The sequence below is a fragment of the Peromyscus leucopus genome, chromosome 11, assembly GCF_004664715.2.
Source record: "Peromyscus leucopus breed LL Stock chromosome 11, UCI_PerLeu_2.1, whole genome shotgun sequence".
Taxonomy (NCBI): Eukaryota; Metazoa; Chordata; class Mammalia; order Rodentia; family Cricetidae; genus Peromyscus; species Peromyscus leucopus.
In genome coordinates this window covers 6349315-6375047 of record NC_051072.1, presented here as the reverse complement: position 1 = coordinate 6375047, position 25733 = coordinate 6349315, and the positions used below count along the sequence as shown (strand labels likewise).

Below are 25733 nucleotides of genomic sequence, written 5' to 3'. Positions count from 1 at the left end.
GCAGGCCAGACGGAGACTATCAGGTGCAATGTCGGCGTCTTATCCTATGTGTTTTCCAGCTCTCCAGCACGGAAACCCAAGATGTTTCTGGGATGCGTATGACCGGCTGCTGTATTCAGCAGGCCGACCCTTGGCCAGCCTGACCTTACAGAAGTCCCTACCTCTCCGCACTGTAGGCTGCTGTCAGTCATCCTTCCTCCCAGGGTTCCCCACTTGTGCCCTCCGAGTGCCTGTCCCAAAGCCGCCACCTCCCGCTGTCCTTTTCAGGTGCTGTCTCTTGTGGTTTTTTCATGAAGTCGCCCTTCAGCAGATGGCTTAGCAGTTCCCTGGGAGGTGGTAGTCACTCCAGCCTTGCCCCCTGTCCTTCCACGGTGCTCACCCCCACGAGGCAATCCTACCCGTGACTTTCGCACGCTACTGTTACTAGACATTTCCACGCTGGCAAGACATCATGGCTTCCTCCTTCAGAACTGAGATGTGCACACGAGACATTGGCTGCTGAAACTGAGCCCGCGGCTTCCTTCGGACGCCTCCTCCCTCCCAAACATGACTTCTCGTGTCCCTGACAAAATATACACGGAGACCCATTTTTCTGCAAAGATATAAACAGGGATCTGTTTTATTTAAAACTCTTTCTGGTTGGCGGGGAAGTGGGGGATACCAGGGTGTCTTTGAACTAGAGGGAGCATCTCTTAGCTTTTGTTGTGTATAGTTTGAGGGGTGAGGATCCCGGAAGCTCAGTGGCCACCAAAGCCACCCCCTTCTTGTCTTGTGAATCTCAGCAGTGAAATTCACAGGCCACAGGGGGTGATTTCAGGAAGAATTACTTTACCTGAGGGGGCTTAAGAGAGGAAGAAGACAGCTGTACCCGAGGGTCCCAGGGAGGGACGGGCCCTCAGCCACACAGCTCTGGAGTCATAATGCTTCACTGATGGAGGGGGAGGGGAGAGAGGGCTGTCAGTCCAGTTCCTCGTAGCCGCGGCTGTGGCCTGAGTGTGTCTTCCTGGAAAGAGTGCTCCTTCAGGGAAAGAGCTAAGGAAACAGCCGGCCCCTTGCTGGCTTCTCAAAGCCTCTGTCCACCACAGAACCAAGGACATTTTCAGCTTAGACCTTACTTTTCTGGCATCTCTGGGCTCCAGCTAGGAGGCTAGGAAAGAAAGCGGCCACTTTTCTTTGGGGGGTCTTTTTACCCTTAACTGCCTAGTCAAATTCTACCACCCTTTCTCATCAATATTCTTTGTGGAAACTGTGGGCAAATACAAACAGGGAAATGAAGTCAATCCTGACCCCAACATATCTAGGTGAGTCCACTAGTGATGTTTGTCGGAATTCCAGGAAGCCACTTGGATCAGAAGAAGCAGACAGTGATGAGCTAAGGGTATCCAGCCACACGGGAGCTATGTGTCCACAGCCCGACTTTCTCACTGAAGGAAGCTGGCCTAGACTGCCTTTCTGGGTTTAACCAATCCCAACTCAGCACACAGGTCCTCTCAGGAGGGTGGTGCTCACAGCAGTCCTGTAAGGGCGGGTACCATCCCATCTAGAAAATGAAGGTGCTGGGGCATTTTCGCCTGGAAGCAAAATTCAAAGAAATGGTGGTTGGAATTCGCCCCGGGGCGGCCGGGACTCGGTACTAGTTACTGCTAACACCTCATTACCGAGCTGAACTCCTGATCACGTCGTTAAGCACTGGCCTCCCAGTGGGGGAGTTCAACCCAGTTGCACATCTGTTCTTTCTAGTAAATGCTCTAAATAACAATGATGCCCTGGACCAGGCATTTTAATTCAGGACAGCTGTATGCATTTTACTTCTTTCTAACTTCAGGAGATCAGAATTTCTCCTTGACTGCTAATTCTAGTTATTGGGCCATGGGGAAAACTTTGTGAATTCCTCAAATGTAGAACCATTGGTTTAAGGAAATTCAGAAGCACAGATCACTGTGCAACACTGTAGAGCAGAGTGCTCAGGACACCCAACAATGGATGCACCTCTCTCTTACCCCACAGAAGCCTTGTGTGTTCGGAATTGAAATGCCAATGGGGAACAGCTGGCTTCTCAAATCCTGTTAACGAAACTTCACCATTGTTGACCTTGACTTTGATCACGTGACCCAGTAATGCTGTGTGGCGGTTGTCTCCCTTTCTGTGTGCTTTGACAGGATTTGTCCTTGGTCAGCTCTCACTCCTATTTGTTCGTTTCTGTCAGCATGGGCTTTGGGATGCTCGTTGTATGCTTGGGGTTGTATCAAGACTGTTTGATTGTGTTGCTCATATTCCGTTGTGGCTGTGGGGAACTCCCGTGGCTCTAATGTCCACTTGGCATGTCCTACTATTGTTTTGCTTTCTGGGCACTTCCTTACTTCCTAGCACTATAGACCTTCCTGGATGGTGATAGTCTTGCCTATTCCCAGCGCCGGTCCTAGACTGGGTCATTTCCCTAAGGAGCTCTGGGTCCTCTGGTTGATCAATAAATAGAAAACTCAAGATCTGGGCACCAGCTGGGCTGCTCTATTTTGAAGGCTCCTTCCTAATGAGATGACATGGACAGCGAATTCTGCAGCAGAAAATCCACCCCGCGGCCGCTCCAGGACGCAAATCATGCCCGTCGCCGTCAGTCGTTTGTTAGGTTTTCATTCTGGTTTGGAAAAGTCAATGTCACTGGCCTCTGCAAATATTTGAAGAACACAGCATGTCATGGTCAACCAGGAGGGCACGCTCTGAGTGAAGACTACACTAGGTGAACTCAGTAGAACGCTTCCTAAAATACCCCCTGCAGAGTGAGCTCCCAAGCCTTGTTTTCTCAAGCACTGGCCCCAGTTTTCATGCTAGGACATGGCCTCCATGTAGGTGTCGTAGCTTTTAGCAAATGGCCTTCTGCTCCTACGTGGTTTGCACGTCCTTTTCCGGAGAGTGCAGCAAATGTTCTCTTGTGGAAGACTGTAAGGCAACATACCATTTGTCTTTACTAGAAGCATGAAGTTTCTGCCTTCAGAGACTTCACGGAAAGGGAGAAAGAGGCTTCCCAAATGTAGGGCTCCTGCCCTTTGATGGCCTTCTGCTGGGTGGAGCAGAAGCTTTTGATTTCAGTCTTCCTAAAGACAGAGAGCTAGACCCTGCGTGTGTGTGTGTGTGTGTGTGTGTGTGTGTGTGTGTGTGTGTGTGTGTGGTTGACAACACGGGGGGGGGGGGGGGGAATGCTCCCTATCTGCCCCCTTGTTAACTGCCCTTCCCCTAGAGAGCAGATCGCTTCCTACAAGACAGGAAAGGCTTCAAGGGAGCATCCATCTCCATGTAGGAAGGCCAGGGGGAGGAATTACCCACTTCCTGCAGAAGCATGCCCCCACCACACTTCTGACATGCAATAACACCCTCCTTTGCTTTGCTGTGTTGTGACTTAAAAGCTACTTTACAATGATTTTGCAAAACCCACGGAGATTGCAACTTGTGTTTGAGGCACCGTCTCCTGTTCAGATCATCTCTCGCTGCAGAACAAAGCGCACTAATGATTCTCTGGGAAGCCTGAGTTTTGAGCAGAATATGGCCTCTGTGTCACATTCTACCCGCTAAGGAAACAGAATGGCTCATTTAGGAAAAATCCAATGCACAGATCCATGGCAGACTGGAGGGGTGGTTTATAGCTTTACTGCTGTGGAAAATATTTAGGGCCCACCATAAAACAGCCCTGAAAGAGGGATCTTTCATCTGTTTGTGGGATGTGATACAGATCGGGAGATAAATTGTCTCCAGCACCATACTCGGTGCTGTTCGCACGTTGTTACTTGAAATTGCTGCCGTGCCTGGGCTGTAGGCATGAGTGATGTCACACTATTTGAGCCAGCACTGGGGAAAGGTGGCAGGCCACTTTCCATGGTACTCAGGTAATAAAGTCCCCAAGCTCCAAGTGCTCTATCTGAGGGAGTGGGAATGGGTGTGAATCCTTACAGCAAGCCCTCTGACTAAGGTAGCACACCTGTTGCTGCTGTAAACCAGTTGAATATGCTCCCAGCTGCCGATGAGCCGGGGGGGAAAAGGCCATCACATGTAAGGAAAACACTTACAGTTAATGTACACTTAACGTGTCACTGTGGCCAGCCTAATTCCATGAGACTTAAGTTACCCAAGTGTAAATGATGATGTCACGTTCTAAGATTTCCGTGTTCTGTTTTCACGTGACTGCAACTCATTTTCTAATGTACTCAGTTTTGTTTTAGACAAGACTTGCTTGTATTTTAGGAAAAGGAAATAAATATTTGATGGAAATGGCATGGTTTGAACATTATCCTCCAAAGTTATATCATTACATTTCTAAATTAAATCAGCACAAAATGTAAAGTTGATTCTATTAGGATTGTTCCCGGTAACCATGGCTTAGCCCACTGCCCATCCATTCTCTTTCCATCCCTGTTCCCTCTCCTGCTCCTAAAGGCATGCCCCCCAATCCAACCCCAAGTATCCTTTGAGTGGATTGCAATTGTGTTGACCTATACTACGGGAAATTCTTTTGATGAATTATAATAGCCAAGTCCTAAATCTTAAACAGTTAATAATTGTCTTATTGTTTTTATTAGCTGTGCTCTTAACCTTTGTTTAGTTCCACATTCTCTCTCTGTATATCTCTTGTAATGCATTCTGACTCGGCAGGTTTCTTATGTCTCACTGGCAGTATAACTGGATGACCTCTGTTCACCTGGCAGTTTCCCCGATCTTCTTGTCTGTTTTTCCTCTTTCTTTCCCTGACTCCCCTGATTTAACAGACAATTCCCTAAGAACATGTTGGGGATGTGTGTCTGAAAGGTGTGATGGTTAACATTGTCAACCTAGCAGAATCTAGAATCATCTCTGAAGACAATCCTCTGCACCTGCCTGTGAGGGATTTTCCACATCATTAGTTGAGGTGACAAGACCCACCCTAAATGTGTGTGGTGCCATTCCATAGGCTGGGGGGGGGGGTTGTCCCTGAATGAACTGCAAAGGAGAAAGCAAGCTGAGCATGAACATTCATCTCTCTCTGCCTCCTGCCATGCGATCAGCTGCCTCCCACTCCTACCCTCATGCCTCCCCCACAGTAATGGTCTAACCCTCCAACAGAGCTAAGATAAGGCTGCCCTGAAGGTGCTCTTAAGGCATTTTGCCGGAGCTAAGACAAGTAGCTAACACAGAAGGTCTTGAGTAGGGAAGCGGTCCTTCTTTCAAGGCTCGCTCAGTCATTTTGGTTGGGAGTTCTAGGAGAGAAATCGCCTTCCCTTGAACCCGTCCCTGCAGGTCTTCTGGCTCCTGGCGCTGTAAGCTTTGTCTGCTCTGTGCCCAGCACTGATGCTGATGTGCCCTGCTGGCTCTCTGCCTCCCAAAGGTGGTTTCTCTCCATCCTGAAATTCCTCTTCCACCTCTGAAAGGTTCGCTCTGCCCTCTTTCTGGAGCTTCTGGTATCAGAATACTAGACTTGTTTTAACACACACACACACACACACACACACACACACACACACACACACACACACACACACACACATAGTCTCACTCTCCCTTTATTCCTCAGCTCTGTCTTTGTGGCTGACTTCTGACTCCATGTTCAGCTAATACCCTCTTCATTTCTATGCTTATCCTCCTAATCCTTGGCTCTTCCTCCTTGTTGCATGATTGTCTTCTAGAACAATTCCATTCTGTTCTTGATCCATGGATACCATCTCTTCCCCCAGCTCTCTGAGAATGTCAGTGATAGAAAGGGTTGTTGTTGTTTATTTTTTTTTCTTCTTCTTCCTACATTGTCTTTTCTTTTTGCTTTGACTTTGAGGCTATGACCAAAGTCTGGGGACCCCTGGTTGTGTGTTCATGTGTCTAAGTAGGGTCCTGACAGCTGCCTGGAAGCTGTGACTGTGAACACAGGGCTGAGATGTCACCTGTGCTTCTTAGGGAGTCTGAAACCTTCAGAACGCCGGGTCTTTCTTAGGCCAGTGAGAAGCTGCTCTGGTTTCCTGTCTGTGGGCCTCAACGGCTTTCTGTGAGCTGAGGAAAAGGCAGGTCCCCTGCCTGGAGTCCCCAGACCTGTGCCCTCAGCCACACGAGGCACCATTTCTCCTTACCCAGAGACTCATCTGCTCTGATAACTGAAGGGAAACAATCCCAAGCCATCCAGAAGGACAGTGTATGAACTGCTCCCAGCTGACTTCAGCCAGCCTCCCAGGGCCGTGCTTCCCCACTTCCTACTCTGAGGGGAAGGGAAGTGGAAAGTGAGTTCTGCATTTCTGTCAGATTGGGCTCCTTTTGCTGGAGCTAACTAAACTTTCATACCTGCCCATCTGCTTTCCCAGCATTCCAGAGTCTGTGGTTGCTGTTCCTTCCTTTACCCTTGTAACATTAAAACTTAGCAGGTTACAGATGACTCTGCATGTCAGTGTGGCAGACACCACCCGGACACTTTCAGATCACAGTCTAGTATTTTGCTAAGGCTGTAAATGGTGTATTAATGGGCATGTCCGCCCAGAACTGAGTGAGTGAGCCCATGGAAGAGCCTGGCTAAGCCTCAGTGAAAGCAAAGTGGTCTCCTTTCCTAGTCCAGTTATCCATGCAGATGTCACCTACAGTGGATGTGCCACACTGGCTATCCTCATGGGGTACATGCAGCAAGTGGACCGGTGCCCCCCACTGGCAGGTGAGAGCAAGGCAGGAATGTGTAGCTGCAAGCCTGGAATACCAGCTGGATGCCCAATGAGCATGTTCACCATCTTCTAGAACACTTAGGGACCGTGTCAGACCTGACCTTTTCATTTCACTTGTGTATGCCTTCTCCTCACAACCTTGTTCAATGTTGTCCTGCCCCACCCTCCAGCTCTGCTTTGTAATGTTCTGGACCCCCAACGTCTCTGAGAAGATTTTGATAGACATCATTGGAGTAGACTTCGCCTTCGCAGAACTCTGCGTCATTCCTCTGCGCATCTTCTCCTTCTTCCCAGTACCAGGTAAGGAGCAGGGGATGAACGTTTCCACTTTATCCTCCCACCCAATGGAATCACGTCACCAGCGAAAGTATAATTACTTCGCTCTGCGCTAGGAAGATGCAAAGACACCAGCCAGCAGGCTAACCACCTTACAAATGACTCAAACAGCACAGCTTATTTTTTGTAAGCTCCAAACACAATTAAAGGAAGTAGAACCACAGGGGCAGTGGGTGGAATTTGTGAGAAACAGTTGACCTGTCCTCTATCTTGATTATTGGGGTTCCTCAAATCTGTGCATTCCTCATAGAGCATACACCAGAGAACCAGTTTTATAGTAGGCTAATCTTCAGAGTTAAAAGAAAAGTAAAATGAATGAGCTTGCTGCTAAAACCTGAAGATGAACTAACTGAGAAAGAAAAAGACACTTAGAAAAGAAGACAAGGTCCAAATGGCTCTTGGCCAACAATGATGTCAAACCATACAGCAGAGGAAAGCTGACACAGTGTTGTGAGGGTGCCTGAGCTGATGGACGAGAAAGCGGGCTGTGGGCTGAGTGATCAGGAAGCATCAGCTATTGCTATCGCAATTGTTTATCTGTGCTCCGGAAGTATATTCCGTCTCTAGAGGTCATCTGCTAACCCAGTAACCTGTGAGAAGCAAGAACAAAGCCTCAGGAATCAGTTACTGAGAGGGAGACCTTTGTACATTTGCTTCTGCTCTCTGAAACGCTATACTGAATGCATGGCAACTAGTCAAAAAATACACAAAGCTTCGAGTGTAGCCGTATGCTCGGTTTAATCCACAGCAAGAGGCAGGCACACAGGACAGGAGGGAGGGAGGAAAGAAAGGACGCCTCAGAACTGTTAGGGTGGAAGTCAGAGTGAAAAAGTCCACACTTAAGAAAAACTGTGGTTTTTTCCCCTTTTTTCTTTTTTTCTTTCTTTCTCTTTGTGTGTGTGTGTGTGTGTGTGTGTGTGTGTGTGTTTTAGTCTGTTTTGTCCTATTCTGGTTTGCTTGTTTTTATTTTCTTATTTCATTTATTATTATTATTATTATTATTTTTTTAGAGAAAGAAAGGGTGTGGATTTGGGAGGGTGGAGAAGATCCAGGAGGAGTTTGGAGAGTAGAAACCACAATCAGAAGTATGGGAGGGGGGGGGAAATCCATTTAAAAACAAAAAAAGATATGAGCAGGGCCAAGGACATGCCATCTAGCCACATGTTGGGGCAACAAGCAGCCCCTCCCTGCGGAGGCCCCGGAGCCTCTGGAGGCCAGTTCTTGAGGCTGCCACCTTCTGAGCTGGGACAGGAGTAAAGGGATTGACAAAAGGCTTGGGGCTGCGTTGCGTGGACTGGCTGAGCAAGCTTTAGGAAGCTGACGGCAGCTGGCGAAGGCTGCCGTTGAGGATCCGACACGTGCAGTTGACCTTCCCTCGCAGTGATATGAAGGGGGCTGGAGACCTAAACAAGCACAGCGGGGACCAGGTGGTCTCCTGGGTGGGGGTGAGCTCTTCTTGTGTGAGTCCGCGTGGTGGCGCGTTTTACATCGAAAGCAGATCTCTGCGTGCACTGTCTATGTAGCGAGTGAAAATGCTCAATAGCCGTCAGACCCCAATGGTCCTTAGCAGTGTTAGGTTTGGGCATCAGATCAGCACCCATCATGACTCTTGCCCTCTCCCTTGGCCAAACTGAAGCGGAGCTATCTTTCACACACACACACACACACACACACACACACACACACACACACACACACACACACCATGGAAGGCAGAATGCACTGTTAGACCAAGAAGACGGAAAAGTTGTGAATGGTGCTCAGTGGTAGAGTACTTTCCTAGCGTGTTGAGACCCTGGGTTCAACCCTCAGCACTACAAGAAGGAAAAAAAGAAAAAGAAAAAGAAAAACAAAAAACCGGCAGGTTCTTCATCACACAGACCAGTCCTGAAATGAGAGTTACCCGAGAGTAAGCGTATCTTCTCCAGGAGACTTTGCTGGCATTGCCTAGACGGGGTCAGGGCGCTTCTTCCCAACCAGCGCCGAGGTCTGTGTTCTGCACGGCTGTGTCTTTCAGCTGGGCATGCGCTGTCCACCTGGGCATGCGCTGTCCACCTGGGCCTTCCTTCACATTCAATCTGGATGCCCGAGCGTGGGTGTGGGAAATATGTGCAGTGCCATTGTGCAATGGCAACAGAATGAGTGAGCAGTGGCACTGTGACAGGAGGGAGAAAGGAAAATGGCCCAGGGTAGGGTAGTCCGGCCCAGGGCATAGTGGGAGATGGGGACAAGGTCATTCTCCTTTCTCCGCTGTTCCCGTCCCCTCTGTCCTCTCAGACAGTAGAAGGGTGACAGCCTCTGCTCCCAGCTTCTCTGCTCACCCAGCATCAGCGTCGCCTCTTTTCTAGAAGCTTTCCCCCTAGAGGAGGGTGGGTGGTCAGAGCTAGACTCGGGGAAGAGGAGCAGGGCTGGGCTAGGCCATCCTGGGATAGCCAGGCCCACCAGAACAAGAGTGATCCTGGTGGAACAAGGCAGGAGCTGCCTACCGCTGGCTGCCTAGACTGAGGAGGCGGGAAGCTGGGTAGGAAAGGGGCCTGACCCCAGCGAGGCTCCAAAGCTGGAATCGCAACCACAGGAAGACAAGTGACCAGGCCTGAGTCACAGCAGCCTGGCCGGGAGTTCCTGCCAGCCGTCAGTTCTTAGAGTTGCTCTCCTGGGCCCACAGCAGAGGGTGGGATGAAGCGGGGTGGTAACGAGCCCCACAGCTGACAAGTCCTCTCCTCAACAGTGACTGTGAGGGCCCATCTCACTGGATGGTTGATGACACTTAAGAAAACCTTCGTCCTGGCACCCAGCTCAGTGCTGCGGATCATCGTCCTCATCACCAGCCTCGTGGTCCTGCCTTACCTGGGGTATGTGTTTGCGGCGTTTGGCATAGCTATGTGGCTGCGAGTCCTCTGCCACTGAAGTCTTCTGTCTAGAGGATTAAAGCTGCATAACCAACTGAAACTCCCAAGCATATTAGAGCGGGAAGTTCAGGGTGCTTTGTCTGCCTGCACCAGTGTGCCTTGAGATCTACACTAGCCTGGACACAGGTGATGCTCCGGGCTCACTTCCTGCGGCGAGGAATGTGCAAAGCCATGGGAGGAGGAAGACCCTGCCCTCAGAACTCCTTTTCTCTAGTGACGGGGACACAGACTGGTCTCTAGGGCTGAGATGATAGCAATGGACTAGGAGCTGACAGCTCTGCCCGGAGTCACAGGGGTCCACCGCAAAGATGGATGACTGGCAGGTACTGTCCTGAACCCAGTGGATGGAGGACACCATTGCTCTGTCCCTCACTGCTCTGTGGCAGTCCTGGTTTTAAGCAGTATCAGTTGAGTTTGTCGTCAACTTGATCATGTCATGACTTGGTTTTAACAGACAAAATGTCTTTGTGTTCTCATTTCCAGGGTGCATGGAGCCACACTAGGTGTGGGCTCCCTTCTAGCAGGGTTTGTGGGAGAATCTACCATGGTTGCCATTGCTGCGTGCTATGTCTATAGGAAACAGGTGAGAACCTATGGTCACAACTTTGGGGACAAGGAGGACCTCTCTCTGCCTTCACAGATAATTTCCCTTATCAGCTCTCTCTCAGGAAATCCGTTCTAATCCTGCTGGGCTATTGTTATATAGACCCTTAACCTGAAAGCACAGAGCTAGTCTGTTCTGAAGGCAGGGTATTCAAACTGTTTGGGGCATATTTATCTGAGGAAAGAAATATATGTACTCCATGAAGTTTGGACACCCTGCCTTCAGCTTTCCTCAGATCTCTTCTGAAGTTCTCTGGGATCTGAGGGCCCATGTTATTCACCTAGATGAGATGAACCAGGGAGTGGCTATAGACAGATAGAAGGAGCCCAAGGCAGATCTTGGCATATCGATGCTTTCAGGCTGGGGGTGACAAAGGAACAAAGCTGCTAAGAAAAGCCCAGGGAAGCCATCAGGAGAGCCCAGGGATGGAGGATGGAATTCATTGTGAAGGGTAGACTTCAGGGGAGAAGGGGTCACGTGCCTCATGGCCTTGGGGGTCGGAAGAAAAGGGTGAAAATGTTGAAGACTGTTGAGTCTAGACAAGTCTTTTGAGTTGTTTTGCTCTGAAGAGGAGAGGGCTATAAATGTGATTTCAGAAAGCCGGTTAAGATGGAGTTCAGTGAAGTGTTTGCTTTGGGACGCACCCAATGAATGGGATACTAGTGGGAGAAGGACAGCAGAGCCAGTTGGCCAAGTGCATACCGAGGGGGGTGGGCAGCTGATGGGAATCCCCATTCAATTTGGGGGACAGTCCTGGGAGCTCGTCTGGTTGCTTTTGCTTGGGTCAGTTAAGTAAAAAGCCAAGTTGCCGCTGACAACGAGCCATGATGAAGGCCAGAAGACAGAGAAGGGCGTGTGCAAGCCTGAGCTAGCCTGAGCTAGCCAGGAGAGTAAAGAGTGAAGGGCTGGGAGAGCAGGCTGGGAAGGCCTTGCCACAGAGGACAGCCCCCCTGAAGTGGGCACTGCAGCACAGGACTTCTTGGGGGCCCCCAGCCACATTGGCATTTCCTGCTGAGACTGGAGATTTGAGCCTGAGGTCAGAGTTCTCTCTGGCAAATAGGACTCAAGAAAAGCAAGAAAGAATGTATTTGTAATTGCTGAGTGTTCCATTTACATCACAAGGGAGGGGTGAGAAGCCAGGACCAGCATGGGCAGAGCAGTGATGGGAGCCAGGTTCTGAGGAGGAAGTCCTGCGAGGAGGCGGAAGTAGAAGTCCTCTCCCTTGGATCTGCTGCCCAGAGCTTTGAGAACACAAGGTCCGCATGGGCCCAGGAATGACTGAGTGGCGACTGACTGCCAAGAAGGCACCTTCCGCAAGGACAAAGCAGCATGGCAGTGAGGCCACCAGGAATTAGGATGTGCAGTGAGCAGGACAGAGTGAAGCCAGAGCTGTCACAGGGGACACCAACCAATGACAGATGGAAGGACTAGTCTAGAACATAAGAGTCAAAGCTCGGGGCTTTAGCAGGACACGGGAGAAGCAAAGTCTCCATTTGAAAGAGCTGTAGGGAGCTGGCATCCAAGGCTACATTCCAGAGTGACAGCAAGGATATGGAGGACAGGGTCCCCCAAAGTACCTAGCACTGTGTGCCAGATACACAACAGGTATGTGAATAATCACAGTGAAAGGAATACATTGAACTAGATCCATCCTGGGTCGGGATGCCTCAAACCCTAAATCCCCGCTCACAGTACTGCTGTGGTGTGTCCTGTCCACACACCCACTCTGATGTGTCTTCTTTTATCTAGAAAAAGAAGATGGAGAATGAGTCAGCCACCGAGGGGGAAGACTCGGCAATGACCGACATGCCTCCCGCAGAGGAGGTGACGGACATCGTAGAGATGAGGGAGGAAAACGAGTAAGCACAGGCCGCCAGGGCCTGTGCAGGGACGCTCAAGACAACAGCACCATCTCTTTCCTCCTTTTCCTCCTCCCCGCAAGTTGTCTTCTGAGTTTTAGTTTTTATTTTTGGTTATGAAAGAGGCCTTGATTTAAAGGTTTCGTATAAATTCTCTAGCATACTGGGTATGCTCACAGATGTGGGGACCTAAAGAAAGGTCTTTACTGTCACTTTGTAAACACAGAACCGCTGACTTCATGCCCCTGCTTCATAAAAACCCAAAAGATAGAGCCACCTCTTGGTCAACGTTTCTACTCCCTTGGACAATCTCCACTTTGGAACCAAAGGACTTGGGCTGTGCCGTTGCCTCTCGGGTCAGACTCTTTCCTGTCCGTGTTTGCCTCGTAAGAATCGACGGGTTGAATGAAACCCAGCCTCTTCTGACTTGCTCCCCAAGACTGTGGCTATAAGAGTGATGTGACCTGGTGCCCATCACACCCCTCCCACTTTGGGGTCCTGAACTATCTACCACACACACCAGTGAGCCACAGGCTGCAGCCCAGAGTCTCCCTGCTCCCAGACAAAGAGCTGAGGGTCACATTGGGCCGGCAGAAAGGAAATTTAATCTCCTGTAGAAATCGGATCAGAGTCGCAGATGGACTTGATCATCAGCATCTTGCGTTGTTTTCCTGGTTTCCCTGAGTTGCCGCCCCCCCCCACTCCCCACAGTGTATATACATGAGCTGACTTTCCAGGGGTGTCACGGAAGTGCCCCTCCAAATGTCAGCGTCCTTCCGCATGACTTTCCCCGAAGGCTTGCTTTTCACTCGCCTTCCCTGAAGATGGCACTAGATCGAGAGAAGTGGAGCATTCTAACTGTCCATTTCGTTCTTTACAGTGAGCAGAGCTTTAAGTCGTAATCTAGCAGTCTAATGCCAGGTTCCTGTCTCGTAACTTCTGATGTAGATGCGTTGCCTGTTCCTGCCGTTTGTAGTCACGGCCCTGCAGGACAGGCAGCTGAGTGTGCTATGGTACTCCCCTCCACACCATAAAGCAAGACATTTTATAAACAAGTATCAAAGTCACTATGTGATACCCCTGAAATAGTGCATTGGAAATCCATTTAGTGCAGTATATTTTTCTAAGTTTTGGAAAGCGGGTTTTTTCCTTTAAAAAAAAAATTATGGATACAGTTCACTAAATTCCTGATTTAGTCAAAATAACTAGACTGAAAGAACCTAAACAAAACAAATATTTTAAAGATATAAATATATGCTGTATATGTTATGTAATTTATTTTAGGCTATAATACATTTCCTATTTTCGCATTTTCAATAAAATGTCTCTAATACAATTCAGTGATTGCCTACGTGCTCCACATACCTGCAGCTCACTCATGTTGTATGTTGTACCAGTGACCGTTGTATGTCACAACCATCTTACAAAGCCCTTTGTCTATGAATGGATGGGCCTGTAGATGCCAAGGAAACACTTTTTCATGATGGGCAACCTACAGAGAAAATAAGCCCCTTGAGCAGACAAGTAAAGGTTGGAAGGGCAAAGGAAAATGGAAAGAGAAGGCAGATCTCTTGTGTTTCATTTTTTCAGTGTTGTGTAATCCTCATGTTAAGACTGGAAGGGCAAGGGTTGGCTGTCAGCTACACCGGCTTGCATTCCCATTTCTGGATACCCAATGTCCTTCCTCCGTGCCCACCGTGGGAACAAGTCCTTTGTGCTCCCGTAGTGCTTGTCGGTGATTTCAGGGGCAGATCTCAAAAGGTAACTTCAAAGTCTTAATTGTATTGGCTTTTTAAAGTACATGACTAGACAATTAAACAGCAGTATTTTTTAACACGTGTGGCTATGTTCATGCTTCTGGGGTTGGAGCTTAAGTATCAGACTGCAAAAGCAAAATCCTTTCCCTCTAAATTTAAGAAAGAGCAGCTAGTGGCTCTCCATTGTGCAGTTCGAACATGTGGCTTTAAGTCCAAAGCCACCTCACTTGATCAAGGTGAAAAAGGTCCCTGAAAACCCAGGATGTAGTGCCAAGCCCAGGCCTCTGCAATGGAGCTGCAATTCTGCAGGACTTGTTCAGACTTCATCTTCTAGCGAGGGCAGGCTTCTCCACACATTACCTTCTCCCGGCCTGTGTTGTCTCCTGACATTCCAAGCTGCCATGCCGTTGTGGTCAAACCAAGAATTCCATAGTCTGGACCTGGGGTCTGGACTGGGAAAGGGGTCACTCTCTCTGCTTTCCAAAGGCATTAGGGCAGCCTACTTCATCAGCCTAGTTTTATTTTCAAACACTTTGCTCAGCCGAGAAACAGAAAAGGACCATGCCTGTGAAATCCCCTTGTCGTGGACTGCAGGAAGACCAGGTCTGGCTTTCTCAACGTTAAGCAACTGTAGACAATTACAACCTAAAGTTGCAAGGGCCTGAGGCAGGTTTCCATCTGAATACTGAGAAGTCAGCCTTTCTAGAGCGAGGGTTCTCTTGGAAGGAAGCAGGGAGGACTGTTTTCCTGAGGGGTGACAGGGGGTCCTTCTAAGTGCACACCTGCCATTTGCTCTGCCCTTGTTTACTGGGTCCTGGCACACAAGGCATCTCTAAGGCACCCAGGAACTGAGTAAACAGGATTGCTGTGACTCAAGGCAGGACAAGCCTGCCACTGCAGGCCAGGGAGTGTTGAGGCTTGCAGCTGGCAGGAAACTCGCCACCGAGGACTCTTTCATTGGAAAGGCCACTTGTTTGCATGTGTGGGTAACAGCTGGTCGGTCACCCCCTACTGCCCTGGTGGGCTTCTCTCACACCACAGGTACTCCTCTCCCATTTGAGAGGAGTTTTGCCTCTGTTTTTTGGCATTCGCTGATGGCTTTCCTTGGTGATGTCCGTGGAGGACCTCAGAAATGAAAACACTTACTATTGGTTTAAGCTGCGTTAGGAGGCGGATTGAACTTGGCCTGCAGTAGTTTCAGCACATCAACTTCACAGACTCTGGGCATTGCATCCCTGCAATGCAGCCCCCTTCTGCCCCTGGCAGGATTGAGACAATTATATACCTCAATCATGGGAAAGGTTACTCCATCTTTATCTTTAAAGAAGGAATTAAACCGCTCCCTTAGCGCAGGCCTGAGTGTGGGTGTGTGTATGCCTGCTCTGGAGATAAATCAGGGTTAGTCCGACACGCCCTCCACTGAGCTACACCCCTAGCTCCCAGCTCTCCCACCCTCCTACCTGTTCTGTTTGGGGATATTTTCTTCTGAAATGGGCAGAGGGAAAGGAACTCTCTTCTAGCTTCACCACATTCTCCCCAGACTGAAACGAGAGTGAGATATGTGTTACAAAATAGGAAAGACCAATATTCTTGTAATTATTTATGTTTAGGGTTTGGGTGGGGTTTTTTGTTTTGTTTTTGCTTTTTGAGACAGGGTTTCTCTGTGTAGCCCTGGCTGTCCTGGAACTCACTACGTAGACCAAGATGACCTGGAACTCACAGAGATACTCCTGTCTCTGCTTCCTGAATGCTGGGACCTTCACATCTGACCTCTTGTCATTAAATTGTTACTTGGAGAAATGTTTTTTGGTACTGATTTTTTTTCCCCTGCTTCAGTAAAACTCTCAATAGAGTGTGACAGAACATTACGTGCTGGTGTGTGATGACCAGCCAGGTGGCAGACCTAGAGTACTGCAAGAGCGCTAACTGCCTAACACAGACGGGAACCTCTGGGCACCATCAGGAGAGGGGTCTTCTGTGTTCTCAACGCCGCCCCACACTGGCAGAGCCAGAAGTACAATGCGGGCTCTGGTAGGACCTGGGAAGGTGAGGTGGGTGACGTCGGGGTTACCTGTGCAAACCGGGTGGTTTCTGTCCACACTGCCACACAGCCCCTACACAGGGCTCTTTTATAGAAAGCATCTGAAGCATCAGAAAGCATGGTTTTGAGCAGTGTATTTGGAAACCACGAGAGATGCTTCTCTGTGTGGTTACTCAGAGCCTCTATTTCTGTCATTCCAAGTAGCAAAACATCAGGTGACTCATCAGATGATCTAACCGCACATGAAACAGGATGTAGTAGAAATCTGAAGAAAAAAACGCAAGAAAGCCAGCCCGGGTCGCCTGCTCATTCAAAGGCTAGCCACTAAAATTAACACCCCAAAGCTAAGCAGGAAAGAAAGGGCCCTGGAGCCCAAACAGCCCAATCTCCACTTAGAAGTCAGGAAACACAACTAATTGCATAGTTTACTGACTGATCTCAAAAGGGAAAATAGCGAGAAGACAAAGAGACTTGAAACTTCATTTTTTTTCCCCCTCGCAAGATGGAAGGTCTGTTGTTAACTCTGCTAAATGATGTGGCTCCCTGCTGGGAAAAGCACCTCCATCAAAGAAAACAAACTCTCGGCCAAGTACAAGTGGTTCCAGAATTGTAACTAGTGCCTTCAAAAATTTTAGTAATAAATTTTTAAGGTTTTTATTTAGTACCTGTCTTTGAGTATGTATACTTTAGTGAGTTGTGTACACAATACAGAGTCTGGAATCACTGTCTTGCTTCCTTGCAAACAAACGGGGTCACTTTATGAACCTGGAGCTCAAATTCTGTTGCCCAAGTTGGAAGCCATCAAGACCCATCAATCTTGTCTCTGACCCCCATCTCTCGTTAAGTGGATGCTGGGGATCCGAACTCTTGTCCTCATGATTTCATTTCCTCTGAACCGCTAAGCTCTCTCCAGTCCACTGATAATTTTTTCTCCTTCATCTGCAATCAATCAACCAGAATCTCTCAAAACCTGTGAGGAGAGATGCACTTTGATAGCTGCCAGATACACATGGATGGATTTAGTGAATGTTGTCAGATAGTACCTCCTTTCAGTAAGGTCATGTAGCTCCAAGTGCCTTTTACCAGCAAGACTGGACATCCACTTCCGCCTAAACAAACGTCAACCAAATACACACACTGAAACAACATGCAAGAACTGGGAGTCTTTTTACACCCAAAGTAAGAGTTCCTTGATGTACAAGGAGGAGATGAGGACAGACCAGCTAAAACTGGTTCTAGCACAGCAGCAAAGTCCCACTGTTTCTTCTGGTCAAGAGGATAAAATCTCTGGCCTGGGCAGAGGCCTAACATCTAAGTTACCCAACACGTGAGAGTGAACAGAGTCCAGCGGGCCTACCACCTGGGAGCACACCAGGAAGGTGGAGCACCCACAAGAAGGCAGACTCACCTTAAGCCAAGCTTAAGAGATAAGGGAAATAAATACCTTTCATGAGATACTTTTACTTCCCAGAATCCCAGCCCCCTAGCACAGTCCCTCTAAGCTGCCTTGCGGCTTAGCTGCGTTCTTACTCCAAAAGGTACAACTTCCCCATTTTTCTGTCTCCTTTAAAAGACTGGCAAGAAGCGAAGTACGCTTTCTCCAGTACCCGGGATTCCGTGCTTTTTCTCTAAAGCTCTCTCCCCACCATGTGGCTGTCTGCTGCAGTGTGGCACGGCTTTCTTCCTTCTCTTCTCCTTTCTCCTGGAGGCAACCACTGAGATTTACAGCTTGCCTGCTCTGGGAGTTTTCTTTTTTAAACTTATAAAATTGTCCTCAAGCTTCCATTTGATCCATTTTTAATAAAACTCTCATTAAGGAGACGAAGAACCCCAAGAGGGTCCTCCAGGTCCTTTCACTTTGAGTAAACCTGGATTTTTGACTTTCAAACCCTCCTGCCTTCTAATTCTTTAATCAGCAGAAAAAAATGAACCTTTCCTACACCCTAGACAGCATCAGCTGCTATACAGTATATAACTTCATGGAAATTCAGTGTCATGCACAGTGGTGGTTGCTATAAATGTCAGAAACACGTTTCCAACCATGGGTCCAGGAAAGGCAGCCTTTGGAGCTGCAGAACGTTGTTAGGTCAGGAGGACTCTGGTTCCTGGGTGTAAGGCTGTGAAGTTCCAAGACCCCTATTTGCATGAACCAACTTCTGAAGGTGAAGGTCATACCACCTTCATGTCGTAGAGCAGATTCAGGGTATACACCACAGGAGCTAGCACTCCACACAGTGTCTGTCATGTCACCTCGAAGCAGGCTCATTACCCCCGGGGGTGCCACATCTATATGGTCTGGGAGGCAAGTACCTTGTTCCAAGTACTCAATGACAGTTTGCTTTGCTCTGTGGTCTCTTACTGAAGTGACCATCTAAAGCTGGTATGGTAAGGTGTCAGAGCTCCAGAAACCTGGCAGAGTCACACTTGAGGTTCTGTCCCCACCAGCACACCCTCCCTCGCTCCCTGAAGGGAAGCTTCCAACCTAGAGGCCTGGAGCCCAGAGCAGAGCCTTCCACCCTTCTCTGGCCTCTGATCATCTGCCCACTCACGGTCTAGGCTCCTTCCTGCCCCAACATTTCATGTATGATCCAGTTTTAGAACACAGTATGCAATTTGACAGTGGGAAAGCGGCCTCATTCCTAAGGTCGGACCATGACCAGCAATGCACATTTCCCGCTCTAATGAGATCCAGACTGGGAACCACTCCTCACACACGCTACGCTGTCCGCTTAAGCCTTTCAGCTTCACAGCGCCCTGCAGACTAAAGTGCCGGTGTAGAACTAGGTTCTTCGTAGTTTCTGGGTTTTCTTATCCTAATCATTGGTCTGGTCACTCACCAGCCACTTGATTTCGTAATCTTAACTACGGTTTCCCCATTTTTCAAATTTACGTATTAAGTTTGGCCCTTTGCCTCAGTAGCTAAAATCTCCAAGCAAGAGATTCCCCCCCCAACTTCCTGTCATAGTTAAATATGATCTACTTTACTTCAGATATTTTTCTGCATTATGGTTTTTATTTCCCACCACTTTGGGCATACTGACAGTCCTTCTCTGAACTCTCCTCAAATTTTTCTCTGCCCTACTCATGATATGGAAGTCCAAAGTTGCTCAGGACTGAGAAGAAAACCTGCCAACTCCTGCCATCTGAAGTCTGGTCCACAGTCTTTGAGGGAAAAGCCCTTTGACATCATAACCCAAACGATGACTTTTCCATATTCCTCGTGCTGTATTGTTTTACTATCACATATCCATAATCCCTATGCTTATAAACATCCTACTAATTTGCTGCAAGTTTCTTCTTTATTGTTCATCTTTTAGTTATATCTTCTATTCTGCTTATAGTGTGAGTTTTCTTTGCTGTATTGTTTTGTTTTGAGATAGTCTCATTAACTCACCTAGGATGGCCTAGAACGCCCAACCCTCCTGCTCCAGCTTTCCAAATGCCGATTGTAGACACGTCATCATGCCCATTGCACTTCTGAAGCACTAAGAGGTCATGTTCTTTGCTTCCACCAAGGACCTGGGACCTATGTGTCTTCCCATCTGGCTAGAGTCAAGGTGAGCTCAGCATCTGGCCATCCTGAAGACAGTTTGGAGATGCACTGCCCAAGTGGCAGGAGTTTCCCTCCTCCAAGAATGGCACCACAGGGAAAGTCTACACGACTCTCCTATTTCCATGATATCCCTGTCTAGATGAGTCGCATGCATCACCTACACACACACACACACACACACACACACACACACACACACAATCGAGGTCCCACTAACCCTGTCCTACCTCCTAATGCCTCTCACGTCATCCCTTCCTGTGTCTTAGCTCAGGAGTCCTGGGGAGCCAGCCACTCCTTCTGAGTTCCCTTTCTGACAGTACCAAGGGCAGCACTGGATGGAGGAAGGCAAGCCACTGTGTAGCTCATGCCACTCCTGTCACCCCACGATTCTTATGTTTTATTTTAAAATGTACTCATTTTCAACTTGTTTTTTCGGTGGGGGTGTTACCAAAGCACGACTTGCAGGAGTCAGTTCTCTCCCTCCACCATGTGGGTCATCAGGCTAGGTGTGGGCTGGGTGTGGGCCTCTAGAACAGCCTTTTATCCAGGCGCAGGTGTCCTCAGGATCAGGATGTCACCAACTGGTATTTTGTGTCCTCCGCCCTGCACACCCATTACTGGCACACACACATACACTGCTTTACCTCATGTACTACAGAGAAAGTTCTGGAATCTACTAGGATGACCAGTACATTGCTTCTCTGGGCTGGTCCTTCTACTCTAGGTGCTGAGTGTCTACAAAGCTTGAACTGACACTTCATGTCCATAAGGGCACAAAAGCAAAAAGAGTTCACGAGATCATCCCTTCATGTCGGTGCACTGTCCAGCCTGGCAGACGCCAGGCAGGACGGGGCTAAGCGGCGAACGTCTTCATTTGGCTCCGAGCTGGCCATGTCAGTAACAAGGCTGGCTGGAGACAAAGGGTCATCTTCAGGCTGCTCCGTCATCGGACTGCTGGGTGTCACTGGATTCTGAGGAGCTTACAAGGAGGAAGCATTAGCACACCAAGGCAGCTGTCAATCAAAGGCCTGGACTGGGGAAAGGGTGAAGGACAGAAGGGTCCCTGACTGGACCCCAAGAGGAGAGAATGTGAGCTAAGCCTTGGCCAGGCCCAGGGGGTGGGCTGGCTTGGGGCAGTACTTGTCGTAAGTTAAGATCTTGGCTCTGTCTCTTGCCTCCTTCCTCAGATTCCAACTGTAGAGAGCCAAGGCTGTCGGCAATGAGTTGGAGCACTCTCTCATTCAAGATACAAAGGGTTTTTTTGTTGTTCGTTTGTTTTGTTTCCTGTCAGTAACATGGCACTGCTCTCTAAGAGACGCCTTCTGAGGACTACAGCACCCATTGGTCCCTTGCTTGACTAAGCGAGATCTCGGTTCCCTGGTTTCCAGTGCCTTTTTTCTGTGACGGTGCCACACAAGTTCTTGCTATCCCACTTCCAGATGCATTCCCAGCAACTAGGACGGCGGTCAGCACAGACAGATGTTCTGTGCTCAGCAGCCTTTCCTCAGCAGCACGTGACAAGGACTATTACTGGAGGCCTGTTTTGCAGCCTGAGGGCATCTTTCTCCACATCCGTGGCATGCCAGCAGCTTGAAGTCCTCACTACTACCTGAGACTGAAGAGAGAGAGAGAGGGAGAGAGAGAGGGAGAGGGAGAGGGAGGGAGGAGAGAGGGAGGGAGGAGGGAGGAGGGAGGAGGAGAGGGAGGGAGGGAGGGAGCGAGGGAGGGAGGGAGAAGGAAGGAAAAGTTTCTGGACTATAGGCTGCTGGCTGGAGGCATGGACCCACTGCCTCCCAGAGTCAGCAGAGAGCATGGCTCCCAGCGCTGGTGGTGAATTACCTCCGCCATGTTGGGAAGCTGAGATGGGCGGAGTCAGCAGCCAGAACTGCTGTTTCAGTCCTCGACATGCTACAGTTTACAGCAACAGATTCACAACAAGACTGTTTATAGTATGTGTAAAAATGTACACAGTCTTAGAAGAGAGAAAAAAGAATATATACAGTTATATAAAGACATCATTTTAAAAAATAAAGTTTTTAAAGAGACAGTAAAAATAATATAAAAACAAGCCATGTAAAGATGGATTTTACACAGGGAATCTGGATTGTGTTGTCATTGGGATTTTTAACCACAGAAAGACATTTGATTGAAAAGGCTGCTAAGTTAAACCTATATATATATATATTTTAAAGGTATCTTGACTTCAAAATTTATGTCTAAGGATATATTGCTTTGGAAAAGAGATTCTGCTTTTGTTTCCACAGAAGACAAGAACCTATGGATTGCTTCCAGGTTAATATGATTTGATCAAGGAAGGCCCACCGAGAGGTCTCCAGATGATTCAACATCCAAAACAGCTTCAAGGCAACTGGCTCAGAGAATACAGCATCACAGACTACTCCAGTCAGGACTTGACCATAATTCTTAATTTTCTCAGGAGCCCCATAAGATTGCTAGCACCCTCAAGCAGCAGGAAGTAGTATGAGAAGCTATGCCCAAATTCCCAAAATATTGCTTATAAATGTTTATTTTTATTTAAAGGGGGTTGATTATCATTGCAATCTCTTTCTAAAAGAAGAATTGGGGATATGATATAGAAATGTAGGATATAGATATGATAGGATAAAAAGGTAGATTATTGAATCTACTTTTAAAGAGCAACAAATTGTTTAAAATACTTTACATTGCTATGGATTTTAGTTTATTGCAACAAATTTAGAGTTAATTTTGTTATACTGTATGTATATTCTACTCTTGTTTAAGGTATTATATTTGTGCAGCTCATTTGAAACTGCGATATATAATTAGGAAATGCAGATAATTAGCTATGACAATAAAATTTATAGTCATGTTAGTTAAGTTTTTAGGTAAAGATATATTTCAATTAGGTAGGTAATCTTCAAACACTTCAAAGACCTAGAGAATATGGCATTTAAAATGTTTTAAAAACTTAGACTTTCCTGGACAATGAGACAGATCTGCTCCTGGAAGCACCGATTTACGTCAAAGAGGAAGATGGGCATCGAAGACACTCCATATGGAGTTTATCTTCTTCTTGGCAGAACTGGCCATTTGGGCAAGAAACTGCTCTTGCCTGGACTTTGCTTGACAAAATTTTGTATAAGCTAGACATGCAGTACCCATCGAAAAATGACCACTACATTTTGCCAAAACAAGATGGTTCTTCAGATTCCTGCTTCACAGAGGAGACTGCCAAATATTCTACAGGACACAGGGAGAAGTAGCTAAAAAAATTCTAGGTCTACAGGCTGAAGATGGATGCCCCAATGTTGCAGAGGAACTTTGGGTGACTGTCCAGGCAACCAGCTGTCTCTCTCATTCTAGATTTTTGGAAGTTGCTTACAATGTTCTCCCTGTTTACTTATATCCTTCTGGGGTCTTTGATGTAGTTGAAGGCTAGATAGTTATAATTTTCCTTGGTCATGATAAAAGATAAATTAGATATGAAACTTTAGACTCACAAATATAGGATAGATTATTTTCTTTAATTTTGCTAAATACAAATAGACTAGATATTGTAACTATAATTCTTGCTTGATAACTGTTTTGTTATATGTAATTTTACTATGTTAAAGTTAAAACCTTCCTTTTGATTAGACAGAAAGGGGAAGTGCTGTGGAATGTCTTTCTGTATGCTGTGACTATATATTGTTATGATTGGTTAATAAAGAAGCTGCTCTGGCCTATGGCAAGTCAGGTTATAGCAGGAAATCCAAGAGAGAGACAGGAAGGAGAAAGGCAGAGGAGAGATGAGAGCCAGCCACCCAAGGAGCAACACATAATGGGATGCAGGTAAATCTACAGAACATGTGCGTTAATTTAAGATATAAGAGCTAGCTAGCAAGAGGCTTGCCATAGACCATGCAATTAGTAATTAATACAAGCCTCTGAGTAATTATTTTGTAAGTAGCTGCAGAAACACAGGACCTGGGCAGGACTGGAGAAACTTCTGACTACATGAGCCAAACTATGTATGGTCAAGACAAAGAAAGATTTAGGGAGGATCAGTTATTTACCTAAGCCAAACTCATCTTGCTTAGAGTAGGCAGTGAAACTGTTTTTCCAACCCAGATCCATGGCCAAATCTCTGGACCTCTAGGCACTATGCTGATCACATCATGTCTTCTAACTTCAGCACTGTCCAGTAACACTACATCAAATCTTAACCCCTCTGACCCAAAAGCAGTGACATGTCTGTGTTGACTTCAGCACGAGCTAGGCCTTCAACAGGATGCCAGGAAGTTCAAGCGCAGGTCCCAGACTGCCACGGTCCTTAAAAGCAGATGCTTAACCACAGCTACAAAGCAGGCTTTGGAGTTTTCTAAGTTTATTTTTAGTTGTTTTCACAATCCTTGGCATCTGTGTGTACTAAAGGGATCAAAAGCAAAGACCCAGAGTAGGCTCAGCCTCAAACAGTGAAGACAAGAGGCAAATGACAGGAACCTTTCACCCCCATGTGCCCGGCATCTGAAATAAGTTCACAAGTAGGAAATAAGAGATCAAGAGCCCAAACTGCCCACAGCTTAGGGGGCATGGTTTTCAGGGCAATGAACATCTGACCAACACTGTCATGCCAGTGTGCAAACAGCAGACTTGGCTATCAAGTAGACAAGAGCACAGCCAAGTTCATAAGAGCAGTCTCCTGTCACAATGATCCCCATGAAAGAAAAACACCCTCCCCACAGGTAGAATCTAAGACTAGGCCACCAACCTCCTAGAGCTGATAAAATGCAGGTAACCAGGCCACAGCCCGTTCACAGACAACTGGAAATGAAAGGGAGTTCTTTACATAAGATCATCTTGGCTACTCTGAAGTCACAGCATTGCAGTGGCTGCTGTGTTCCCATAAGGACTACCATATTTTTAGCACCATTGATTTTTGTTGCAGATCAAGGCAATTCCCAGTAGATAAATGAAAGCTAATCACAAAATTTATTTTGAGGTTCCAAATTAAGACTCAAGCACCCATGGTTACTAAGAAGATAATGACCAAGACTGGATATTTTGAGTTCAATATCCTTTTCTTGTACTGACTTATGTGTTACTGACTTGTGAAAAAACAGCAGAGGGCATAGAACTAGATCCTAAACCACTGACTCTGAAGATTTCATGGCTCATGAATGTCTTCACTCACATCCATTCAACTGCTGCTTGGCTAAGTGCCAGATCCCCCTATCTCTCTGAAAGATAAAATAAAAGGTTTCCTAAAATTGTTAATTTGGGGGGCAGGAGTTGATAGAATATATCGTTATTATTCATTAACTCTTCTATTCTCTTATAATTTAATCACGGGTCTGTTGGGCATCTCCTGCTTTTGTTTTTATATAGTGTGGCAGCTAGTGTTAACTGACAACAGAATCTAGACTCCCATGGGACATGAACCTCTTGGGCTTGCCTGCAGATGGCCTTGACTGCTTTCACTGAGGTAAGAGAATCCATTCACCATGATGGCACCTTGTCCTGGCTAAGGACCTGGACTGTATAAATGGAGAAAGGAGTAGGCAGCAGCATGCTTTGTGTTTCTGCCTGCAGATGTCATGTGACTAGCTGTTTCAAGGTCCTGCCACCTGACTTCTCTGCCATGATGGATCCTTGAACAGTGAGCTAAAATAAAATCTTTTCCTCCTAAGTTGCTTGTCACAGCTTTTTATTACAGCAACAAGAAAAGAAACTAACACATATATCATTTTAAAGTGCATTCTAAAGCCAGTTCATCCTTCAGCTCACCTCTCACAGTTCCCTAGACTTTCTTAAAACTGTAAATTGACATTGTGCTCCGCCTTTGCCAAACTGGGGATCTGGTGTTTCTTTCAGATGAAAAGTACACAGTGGAGGCTTTCTATGTCTACTGCTGTTATTGCTTTTTTTAAGAAACAACAGATCTTACAGCAAAGCTATCTATTTTATGTACACCTACAAGCAAGATTCCTCAGTGGTTTATGCTTCTAAAAATACGCTCCAGCCTTCAACAGGGAATACCTGCAAAGTAATGCTTAA

At 47.3% G+C, this 25733-nt stretch overlaps 1 protein-coding gene across 1 annotated transcript in view; it reads left to right on the top strand.

Moving 5' to 3' along the window:
- Ankh (ANKH inorganic pyrophosphate transport regulator) overlaps positions 1-14200 on the top strand; it is a 137326-nt gene extending 123126 nt beyond the window's left edge. The window contains exons 9-12 of the mRNA XM_028868168.2: positions 6827-6956; positions 9721-9844; positions 10385-10484; positions 12255-14200. Coding sequence (XP_028724001.1) covers positions 6827-6956; positions 9721-9844; positions 10385-10484; positions 12255-12368 — 468 coding nt within the window. The 3' untranslated portion in view covers positions 12369-14200. The remainder of the gene's footprint in view (positions 1-6826; positions 6957-9720; positions 9845-10384; positions 10485-12254) is intronic.
- Positions 14201-25733: the final 11533 nt, after the last annotated feature.